Genomic DNA, 12,449 nt, shown 5'->3' on the forward strand with positions numbered 1-12,449 from the left:
AGAGTAACACACTACTGGGGGTACCTGAATTACTTTTTATGTGGAATAACTATAAACTGAAACTAATTACTTTCTTTGAGTAGTGCGCCCAACACTTGGCGCGACAATGAAAAGAAAAACGAAAAGCGAATGGAATAAGAAACAACAATGGTAGAAATGCAGCAACCTCATTATCCTTTGTCTCTAATGGGAGGGAAGACTTTGACTCCCAGTCAAAGTGTCTCTCGAGTCTTGAGGGATGGACGCGTTTGAAGGCTGACGGGGTGATGATGATTCTCTGATTATTCGATATTCTGAAAATGTTCATTTCCCTAATTTCTCTCCACATCACAGGGACCCGGCCCGGGCGAGCGTCTCATCTCGCCCTACACCAAGCACTCGGGGGGAGGTTCAGGCTCCTGCAGGAACGCAGTCATTTGGGCTTTGAAGAGCGCCCCTGTAAGACCCCCTCCGCCTCCCCTTCCTCAGAAACCTGCTGAAGACCCACCAACCCCTCCTCTTTTAGCACGTTCTCTGCGCCGCTTACAGAGACTAAGATCCTCTCGTCTGTTACATATGGATGTATAATTAATGAGATAAGAATATTCATCGTTTTAAGAATCAACGATGGTGTCTGTGTTTTTCTTGAGGTAGAGCAGTATAAGAGAGGCTGTTTGGGAAGTAAATCATACTTTAGGGCTTCAACTAAAGATTATAATATTAATCGATGAATCGGTCAATTATTTTTTTCGATTAAACGATTAATTGGATTTTTAAAAAATACACATTTTATTGCCTCCTCTTTATTCAATTTTAAAGTTTTGGACAAATAAAAATCAGTCCCTTTGTAGTGTTTGACTGTTATGTGCCAATTTCCTTTGCAATTATGCAATATTCAACAAAACGAATCTTAAAAAATATGTAAGATAGATTAAAAAAAAAAAAAGGTCTCGAGATGCCATCTGCCGGACTAAAGTGGTACTACAACCCTCATTGTTAAAGCAAAATTTATTGCACTCCTATTTGCATGGATTTTCCTTGCTTAGTGGCTCATAAATTGTGCAACACAACAAATCTATGATTATATTACTTGCCAAAGATTTTAATAATCACCTTCTGGTACTTGCTCACACATACAGGATTCGTACACCTTTTTCATTTGCCAAATTCAAACACTTTTTTAAGGACTTTCAAGGCCAATTTTCCAATGTCTCCAGTACCGTTAAAACAAAAACAAAAAAATCAATGTAATAGCGCTTTGGTTTGAGGTCAGTTAGTGCTGCCTGTTGGAAAAACAACCAGTACATTTGATAAATCTTAAGCTAAATATCAAACAAGCAGCTATAATTCACTGTATGGGGCATACAACATGAACCTGATTTTCTGTGCCCCATTTCTAAGAGTTTGTTGCAGTATCTGTTTGTTTATGTTGTATCAAATGTTCTTGTTTTTTTTTCTTACTGATGACGTCAAACTGTAGATAAAGATAAGTCTCTTCTTTATAAAGTTTAACATCAGTGTCATTTTTAAGCAGACTTGTTTCGGGCTGCAACTAACAATTGTTTTAATAATCGATGAATCGGTTGATTATTCTTGAGATTAATCGATGAATCTGATTTAAAAAAAAACATTTTGAATTTCATATTATATTCAAATATTTATAGACTGATAGAAAAAACAGTGCACAATATTTCGAAAAAAGGTAGATAATTTCATAAAAACGATCTCAAGGCGCCCTTTGCCGGACTAAAGTGGTACTACAACTTTACAACTTAATAACAAGATCTAATACACCTATTTGCGTTGATTAACGTGCCTTGTGGCTCATAAATTACAAAACATGATAAATAGATGAGGTAATCAACGCTGAATGATCGATTTCAATAAATGGTTTTGATTTGTTGTTGCAGCCCTAGAATTGTTTTATTTTTCTTCATTTAATGCGTGGTCTATCGGGTCAGACTGCCAAGAAACTTGGCAACAATTTTAGGCATTAACAAGCACTTCACCCAAAATTCAAGCACTTTCTAAAACCCATTATATTACTGTGTGTGAGAGTCTATGGTAATGTTTGTGTGGGACTAGAGTAATGTGTGTGAGAGATTATAATTGTGTTTGTGAGAGTCTATAGTAGTGTGTGTTGGGGAGCATAGCAGTATGTGTGTGATAGCTTAGTAGTGGGTTTGTGTGTGTGAGAGAGTATAGAATCATGTGTGAAAATCTATTATAGTGTGTATGAGAGAATCTAGGAATGTTTGTATATGGGTATGACCAGTGGCGTGCCGTGGAATTTACACTTGGGCCTTTAGCTTCAGTCTAAATTATTGATGTGGCGTTCACGACTGAACCAGTTCCAGGAATGGAAATTCCCTATTTCATTTGTTAGGACTTGAGTGGAGAAGTGATTTTGAACAATTCGGACCCCCGCTGCCCGGTTCCATGGGCGGATGCGCGAAACGAAAAGGGTGTCTTTTGTTAGAAAATCAAAGGAAAGGACTGTGTAAACCCAGACAATGATAAATGATGGTTGGATAATAAAAAAAAAAAAGTGAATCCAAAAAAAAAAACTCGGATAGGCTCAGAGATCTTACCTCTAGAGGGGGAAATGGCGGACAAAACCTTTTCCCGCTTGCGAAACACGCTTTGGTGTTGTCCAACCTTTCGCTGTTAAGCCAACACTATAAATGTATTTGTTTAGTGGATGTTAGCGCGACCGTTTTGGTGGATTTCTGAGCCTAGCAACAACTCATGGATGAATTATCATTGGTCAAATGTTTAAATATCAATGCACACATCTTGAAGCAACGGACCCTGGGAGAAGCACTGAAAGGAAGGTGACAGACAAATTGGAATTATTTAGGAATTATTGATAGACACGATGTAATGAATATCACATGACTCGGATATTTTTAAGTCCAGAAGAGAAGCCCTTGCAGGCCCTCATTGCCCATCACTGGGTATGGATGTGTCTGTTTCAGAGTATAAATGTGCAATCATGGGAGTATGATGTTATATGAGAGAGCAAGTACGATTTACTTCTCGAAACGGCCTTTTATAGAAGAGTGGTTCACACACACGAAGCATGAATGACGTGCACGCACTCGCCCGTCCCGATACCTCAGAGGACCAAAGTTGCGTGTGATCTCGCGGCTGACAATCAGTCAAGACGCGGAGGAAAAGCGGCACCTCAGCTCTCCTTTCATGTCACCTCTGCGGCGCAGGTATATGGTGACAGCTAATATGAAAAGTGGCTTGTTTCGTCAGAAACGTGTAAATAAACATGGCAACACTTCAAGCGAAGGTCACAACTCAATATTACATGACAAGTGTAGCGAGAGGAACTGTAGCGTTGAGGCGCTCCCGCAAGAAACTGAGCAAACAAAAGTTGCTTGTCACAGATAACGACGACCTGATTAAACTTTTCTTTTTTGCTAGCTTTCTAGGCATGAATTGCAAAAGCTTCACATTTATGAATTAACCAAAACAGAACAATATTTTTTTGGATCGTTTCAAAATGTGTATGCTGTTTTTATGCAGAAAAAATACTAAAAAAGCTAAAAAGAAAATCAAGCTGTTATTTTGTCACTCTGCTTTGCAGGGTGCGTAAAAACAAACTGAAGAAATAGAAAACGTTATTGTCGGTCAATTGGAACACAGATATAATGAACAACGAACATTTTTTCATAGATCTGTGTAGTTTGTACTTGAATCCAGAAGGAAACGAGGGTATATGTTCCACATACCGTACTTATTCTTGCATAAAGCATATGTTTTGTTTGTGTACCCAAACAAGAACTCAAATGTTGGTGTTGCATTATACATGAGGTTTTACAGTAGTAAATGACCATATATGAACAATGATTGATCAGAAAAATGATCAGTAGTCAGAATTGCACAACATTTCATTCAAAACCGGGATTGCAAGGGTGAGAGCGCAGATTTTTAACCACTGGACCACTAGGGTTATAGTTAACATAGGAAAAGGCTTTGGATTTGATTTTATCATCACACTATTAAATGTGGCATCACTTCAAAAGCAAAGGTCACACACAACTCAATGTTACCTGACAAATGGAGCGAGGGTACTGTTGCATTAAGGCGCTCCTGCAAGAAAACTGAGCAAAAAAAGTTGTTTGTCGGCAATTGCAACAACCTGATATATTTTTTTTTTTTTGCTAGCTTTCCAGGCATTAGGGTTTCAACTACCGACTATTATGAGTTGATTAATCACCGACTTTGGAAACGATTTGCCGAATAATCAGATAATTATAATTGATTTCTTAAATTTGGCAAGAATTTGATCTAATTATGTGCCAAATGATAATAAACACAAAAAAGCTTTTTACAATGAAAAGAAAACATCTTCGGGATTCTTTCAAAAATTAAGTATATTTTAAGGACAGGCAAATAAAAATATTGAAATGAAGTAAACGTTTGCTATCCCTGTAAACCAATGACAAGCTCATTAGCACCAGTCGAGCAGTACATAAAACTAATATCACCTATAATGTGCACCTACTTGATGTCTATCTCGCCATTTTTGCATGTGTATGTTACAGCTAGGGACATAGACGCTATTGCGCTCGAGCGACTCTTAGCACTGTAGAGATACCTCACTCTGTTGGAAATACGTGTCTGCCGACCAGAGTCGACAATGGAATTATTGATTTTCGTCGACAACGTCGGTTAAACATTGCAGCCCGACCAGGCATGAGTTGCAAAATGCTCACATTTATGAATTAACCATAAAAACAACAACGACACATCATTCTATTGTCCTTCCTCAAAAGACAAATACTCTTGATGCAAACATTTAACATTTTTATACACGCATGGCCCGTGGTTGCCACTACTGAGAGCAATCGGGCCCTAAACCGCGTATTTACCGAGCCCCAAATCAACAGGCGAGGGAGGCGAGGTGCAACGCAGCACAATCACCTATTCAGATCAGGTACTAATGAAGAATTCCATCTATCCTGAAATTTAATTAAAACCCCAAAGACTTGAGATGAGATGCGATTTGAAAGAGCCCGGGGCTGGTACACAAGCACTTGGTGGCGAAGGGAATCGCGCTGAAAGGTGATATCGTAATTGGTCCTGATGTATTTCTGCATTGCCTTTGCGGGAGCGTGGGACTCTGTAGCCGTATACAAGGGTCTCGACGGAGTACCTGCTCATTGAAAATGCCATCACTCAAGCACTGCGGGTCTGCATGAAATTAGAGGGAAAGTGAGGCCTGATTGCAGGGGAAGACAGACGCAATTGTTAAATGCATATATTAGGGATTTTTTTTCCTTCTTGTCCCCCCCTTGTGTCTAAATGAGCGATTTGGAGAATATTTAATGTCAGTGTCACAAAAGCCTGTGAAGTTTAAAAAAGACTGTTTTGTTCTCTAGCTCAACACAAGCACAATTCAAAGACTTTGCGTTATGTTTGGATCATTTTAAATACAATTTGGAAATTATCTAACAAAAGAAAATCATTCCATTCAAACAATTGAATTGTCATTGTTGTAAGGGAAATGATAAATAGATCTGTGAAACAATAATGGATACATAAAACAGCAATTGAAATTGAACGATGGTCGATACTATGTCTGCTCCGGTTGTCACAGGGTTGACGAGTAAAATACAAAGCCAAATGACAATTAGGAAGCGACTCTTCCCATGGACCCTAAAATACAGTATTTTTGGGATACTTTGTGTCAAGATAAGTATTTTTAGTTTCATCCACTTTGGATGTCGGCAAAGAAAATAATAAAACTTGAGTGGTTAAAATATGAACCCTCAACATTAAGTCACATTTAAACAACTATTATTTAGGCAACAGGACGCCAACTTTTAGGAGAAAAAGGAAACCAATATTGTACTTGACTAAATAGACAAATATATATTGCTCCTGTTATGGTTACTATCCATTTATAAAATAATATATTGACTAGGGGTGAAGGGCCAGTTTCAGTGCAATTGTTACTGTTTTTATTGTGATTTAAAAAAAATATAGATATTTTTTTCACTAAAAACGCTCTCAGTTACTCTGTGCCCCCATGGCTTAGAACGCCCTCCAATCAGAATTGAATCTTGTCATTTAGTTGGGAACCCTCCTCTCTTTGGTAAAGAACCAACGAAATATTTGCACTGAACAGTGCTTTTTTTCTGAAAATAGTTCCTGCGCTTTATTGATAACATTGTAGTTTTCCATGGTAATATTCACATCAGCATGCAGTCTTCCTTTACCGTGCATTACTTCTCACGTTCATGTCCCCAGAAAATATTTAACAATGCAGAGATCGAGAAATAAGCACCATAACCGATATTGCCATCTTGAATGGTTAAGTAATTCCAAAGACAACTTGAAGCATCGCTGAAAATGGCGTCTGGGGACAGCAGCCGCATTGATCCAATTTTAAATAAAATACACTGTTGTTCTCAGTCAGTATATCACTCGTGTGCTTTACAAGGAAGAGGATTATAAAACAACTGATGTTGCCAATCATTGATTATGCATATGATTGTATAAAGTGGCACCTCGGAAAAAAAAGTATATGCCTCTCCAATTGAGGATCTTGATTGTATTTGTAGATTTATTCTAAAATGTCATTGCAAAACTCACCAATGTGGAATATTCAGTGTCTCCAAAATCCAAAGGCGATGAGGGAATTATGTTATTTATTATTAACCTTTAAATGTTATTAATTTAAATTGCCTCCATATTTGAATAAATCATTATCTATGTAATCTCAGTTCACAATCAAATTTGAGACATGCAGATTTTGTATTTTCATGACACTAGAATTAAAGAGGGAAATTGATTGGTGAGTACTTAGCTAAAAGGCTCCTCCAAATCTTAAACACTATCAAACTTCCAGTTCTTTTTTTTTTTTTTCAATAGTATGATGCTTATAATGATTATTAATTTCCTTGTTACTCGCGCCATTGTTATGATTGTAAAATAATTAATATTGTACATTTTCTAACATTAATATTTCTTCCCTTTATTTTGTTGATTTTTATTAATTATTTTACAATACTTCATAAACCTTTGCGTTGAAGAGAAAGGTGAAAATGTGCATGTGAAATGCATTAAATAAAGAATTGAATGACTACCTGTTGATATTATTGTTAAACTTATTATTATATTTGTTATGATTCTAAGATAATTAATATTTAACATTTTTCACTATCAATATTTGCCTGCATTTATACAAAATTTAATGACTACGTATTAATATTATTGTCGTTCTTATTATTATAACTGGCGGTATTATTATAATTGTAAAATGAATAGTATAATAATATGTATTCATTTTTCATTAACTGTTAACAAGGTATTTGTTGACCTATATGTGCTAAAAAAAGGTTCAAATGTACACATTGTATGCATTTTACATATGATTCAACGACTACAGAGCTAACGGGTCTGGCAGGAAATAGGAACTATAATAAATAAATAACTGCAAGTGTGTGGGTGTGACTTGTGTTTTTGGTCTTTATATAATATTTCTTTTAATTGTTGTTTTATGTTGTGAATTTTATTTCACTTTTTGCAATGCACTCATTCCAACTTAGCTGCTCTGTCCTGACAATAAGCTTATTCAAACTTTACCACCATTCACATGTTCTCATTAAAAAAAAGTGTGGGGATATGGGGTAAAAAAGCCCTTCCTGTCTGAAATGTCAAGAGTGGAATTTGATCAGTTTCAAAGAATGTGCCAAGAATCATGGGAAGTCTTGCCAAGACTAACACACGCGGTGAGAGTTGCCGCAGATTACTGAACCAAGTTACAGCTCTGTCTTCTGTTCCCCCCTCCTCTTTCTACCAGCAATAAAATACTTCATTATAAACACAGAGCACTAGCAGGGTTGGAAGGGTTGCTTTAAAAATGGAATTGGAATACCATGATAATGCAGTATTGTAACTTACTTTCAATTACTTTTGGATTACTTGAATACCAAGTATGCTATTAAAATCTAAAATAAACATAATACAAGTAAACATATTAAATTGTGCCCAAGATAAATAAACAATAAAACTTAGAAAAAGAATAGGAGGAAACCCAGGTCAGGTAGTTGCTTGTAGTCCAACAAAAAAGTACTTTATTTTTAACTACGTAGTATGTTTTTTTTTAAGCATAAATTAAGCTTTCTCTCTCTTGCACATGTTAGACAAGATATGCTCTTTTTTAATTCATTTTAACAGCACATAAGGACCAAACTTTAATTTACTTTAAACACACCTGGTGTTACTCTCTAAATTTCCAACAACTGTTTAAGCTAAGTAAAATAATCAACATATAACAATATAGTAAAAGTAGAGTGGTTTTAAACACCAATTAACTGCAAAATACAAAAAGGAAAACAATCAGTTATATTTACGAAATGTCCCTGATCGCATCACTTGCGGGCAACTATGCTGCCCATGCGAAAGTGCAGGCTCACGCCAATTCAGGAAAATGATTGCTTCATTGAAGGAGAAATAAAATACAGACAAAAAGAAAAGTGCTTTTACCTGCAACACAGTGTGACAAACAAGCTATCTGTACAATTTGCGCAACGGATAGGGAAATTACTCTGATCCACACACACATTGTGTTTCAGCCCATCTCTGTGTCTCACGAATGTCAGTCATTTAAATTATGATGGACATAATTCACCTACTGACGCATTATGTATATGTAAATATCCTTTAAATGTAATTCTGCAAAATAATCCTTATTTTAACGAAATGTACTTGTAGATTTTTTTTTTTTACTGTAAGGGAACACAATTACATGTTTTGGGATTGATCACGTACTGCCGTTACATGTATTCTGTTACTCCACAACCCTGAGCACCAGTGAGTATAAGTGATGTAACTGACAATTAAGAGTGAAAAGCTGATCCTGGCCGCAGCTATGCAAATATTTATCTATGACAGACCTGCTCCTAGGGCGGGGTGGTGAAAGGCGGGCGGCGTGAGATTCCCAGTGCTTCGCGGATCAGCTAAATATGCCTGGAGCCATTCGACGCACCGCCGCAGCTCGCTATATGTTTCCGCCGGGCTGCCGCTGACCACACGGCAACTGGAGGGGGCCACAGCAATCCTTTGGGGGAGACAGGGTAGGCAGGGGATCAGAGAGGTGATGGCAAAACGGCATTCTTTCTTGAGCCAGTGCTAAAACACGTCACAAGCGTGTAACTAGATGTCCACGGGGTCGCACGGGCACGGGATGACATCATTTACTGAGTACAGAGGTACTTATTTATTTGAGCTTAATTCATTCCAGGATCTTGCTCGGAGCTGAAATTGCTCGCGTAACAAGGAAGAATGACGGTGATCACATACCGGTCAACTTTTACACGTTGCCAGTATTTTATACGTTTCTTAACAATTCCAAATTGAGTACACTGCATAACAGTTTTTGAATGGGAAAGATAAATCCCATCTTGTCAAATTCAGTTCTAATCCAGATCGTCCAGGTCACTGGTTGGTGACAACAACATAATTGGATATTGCCAATATTGTTGCAGTATTCTACATAGTCTGTTTTGCTGTGTGTTTGCATCCACTTTGTAAAACCCTGCGCACACCCGGCGTCAAACATGTTAATAGTGTTGGTGCTCGAGCGCCAAATTCTTCAAGTGTGTGCGGGACAGAGGAGTACGGCGACTTGATACATGCCTTGAAATACAAAACACCACAGTGATATTTTTTACTTTATTTTGGTTAATTCTTGAGGAACAATGACAGGCAAATGACAAGGCAACCACTATTGATGACAGCACTGGCGCTGTCGAATAGAGTGCTGACATTATACGCGACACAGCCTTAATTTTTTTCAGCGCAGAGGCAAACATGTGATGTCATGAATTCACACTTTGTTTTTATTAAGAAGCTTAATTAATAAACAACATCGTAACACCGAACAGGATTTCAATAGCATGTCCTAAAAGTTGCCGTGATTGCCTTAAACCAGCAGTGGCGCCCATTCTGAAAGTGACAGCACAATCTATTGGACTCAACTATAATACCATCCTGAGGCACAGCGGTTGGGTGGTTAGCACGTCAGCCCTATGGTGCAGAGGTCCAGAGTTCAATTCAACTCACTGGCCTCCCCGTGTTGTGTTGCATGTTCTCCCGATACCAGCGTGGGTTTCCTCCCACATTCCCAAAACACGCATGGTAGGTTGATTGGCAGATCCAAATTGTCCCAAAGTATAAATGGTCGTGTGAATGGTTGTATGTCTCCGTGTACCCTGCGACTGGCTGGAAACCAGTTCAGGGTGTCCCAGGCCCACTGACGAAATAGCTGATAGGCTCCACCACCCTCATGACCCGAGTGAGGATAAGTGATGCAGAAAATGGTTGGATGGAACATTAGAATTACACTACATATGCTTGTCATCGTAATCTGTATTTGACTCTGGTAGTCATTATTTTAAATGGTCAGCTGTGCAGGGGGATGGCACCATTGGCCTTCTGCAGCCAAAGGACTTGACGCTATGAATCGACCAATATGGGTTTTTCAGGGCCGATACCGATTATTAGTATTAAGAGGAGGCCGATATTCATGTAATGTAAAAGTTTACACAGTTTCATAAAAAAAAAAAAATTGATAATGCAAAAAGACACAAAGAATATTTGTTATAAATTCAAATAAAACTTCAACAGCGCTCTTAAACCTTTGACAGTAAATAAAATAGAATTGCAACACAACCAACATGACTAATAAGTGTGGTATTCCTCTGTAGTCTCCCGTAGCCACACAACACAATATGTTTGAAGTGTGTCTTGGAAAGTCAAGTCATGTTTATTTTTATAGCCCTTGATCACAAAGAGTCTCAAAGGGTTGCACAGACCAAAGATTATTGCAAAAAATAGACAATTTTTACACCATCCCCTGATCTAAAACCTACATGAGGGCAAGGAAAAACTCAACATGAGGAAAATGAAGAGACATAGTTCTTAATCAAGACATTGTACAGACTATGACCGTGACACTGGTCCTATCGGAAGCAAGGCGCTTAAAAGCTTGGGAAAATCTGAGTTCACGTTCACGTGAAGGGGTGTGACACACCGGTAGTGTCTACGTCGCTGCACGTTGATGGGAAGTCACAAAAGAGGTGGAGATAAAAAAAAGATGCAAAACGCGAATGTAAAAAATATTTGTGAAAATAAAAATATTCGCAAATATGACAAATATTAGCGATAGCCCTAGCTCTTGCTCCAGTCTGTAGTCTATGACTGCGCACAGTCCGGAGTGGGCTTCCTGCTTCTTGTTTCAGTAGCTCCACCCCTGGTTGCTTATCGGGAGGGTAGCATATGGGACAAAAGGCAGGAGAGGAAGAGAGAGGTCAGGCTCTGCTGTTGCTCGTTGTTGTGTTTAATAATCGGCTCAATCGGCCTCGTGATGTGCCATTACCGATATCCATCAAATTCCTAAAACATGGTGCCAATAATCGCTTGACCTCTAGTTGAATAGGTGTATTATCGATTGATAAGGAATATTTGACATTATTATTAAAGTGAGCAATTGGCAGAGGTTGACAGGTATGAGATTGAAAGACTGTTAGTGATATGTTATCACTTACTACACACTTAAAGTTATTTTAACTTTAAATGAACGTATAAACAAAAATATTTTACAGCACCATTTTATTTGCCTGTAATAGATGTACAAACCGGGAAGGTAAATGCTGGCAGTGAGAAGTCTCTAGTAGTAGCTTCTGGGACTGTTCATGAACTGATTTTTTTGTTTAGTTAGCAAAATGTTTGTTGCCAATAAAATTCGAATACCGAAATTCCCGTGTTTAGAAGTGCTCATATAAAGATGTACGCAATGCCATGAGGGTTTAACTATAAGCCCGCTGGGTCCGATGGGCACAGGATGACAAAGTTTACCAAATGAAATGTTGTTAATTTTGTTTTTCTTTTTTTTTTTCTTTTCAGTCATGTTGCAACACATCACATCACATCACAGAACGAATAAATCACCTAAAAAGATGGACAAAAAGCATGACCAACTTAAGTCCCGAGGTGCTTAACTTGTTTGGGTGTTTGGGCATTTGGGATGGCCATGGTCCCCAAAAAATGTTGTGTGTGTTTTTGCTACATTTTCGTCTTTTTTATTTTTTTTTGTTTTTGTGTATGTTTGTCTTGGTGTCGGTCACCCCTCTCGAGGGATATGACATGGGTAGATAGATAAAAACATCATTGCAACAACCATTTATTAATCCATTAAAAAGATGACCATGTAATTGAATCATGTAATATACAGTATTTTTTCTTCAGTATTTTTCACATCATCCTCCTCGTTACTTTCTAACAACAACATAGAGTGTAAAACCTGAAAAAACATGCATTGTGTTCTCTTGAATTTTTTTTACATTTTAAGATTTAAAGTGGGATTGGACCTGCTCCACAAGGGCCATAACAGCATAACAGACCAGGTGAGCGCCTGCCGGGCCCCCCGTCCATCGCTTTTTCCAGCT

At 37.9% G+C, this 12,449-nt stretch overlaps 1 protein-coding gene across 5 annotated transcripts in view; it reads right to left on the reverse strand.

The window, feature by feature from the left end:
• The window catches only part of mgmt (O-6-methylguanine-DNA methyltransferase), a 60,785-nt gene that overhangs the window by 22,432 nt on the left and 25,904 nt on the right, over window positions 1-12,449 (reverse strand). For all 5 annotated transcript variants that reach the window (XM_088351272.1, XM_088351271.1, XM_088351274.1 and 2 more), the window contains exon 4: window positions 8,898-9,061. In XM_088351272.1, the coding sequence (XP_088207398.1) occupies window positions 8,898-9,061 (164 nt within the window). The remainder of the gene's footprint in view (window positions 1-8,897; window positions 9,062-12,449) is intronic.

This window comes from Urocampus carinirostris, chromosome 13, assembly GCF_059441175.1.
Source record: "Urocampus carinirostris isolate Australia breed hairy pipefish chromosome 13, RoL_Ucar_1.0, whole genome shotgun sequence".
Lineage (NCBI taxonomy): Eukaryota > Metazoa > Chordata > Actinopteri > Syngnathiformes > Syngnathidae > Urocampus > Urocampus carinirostris.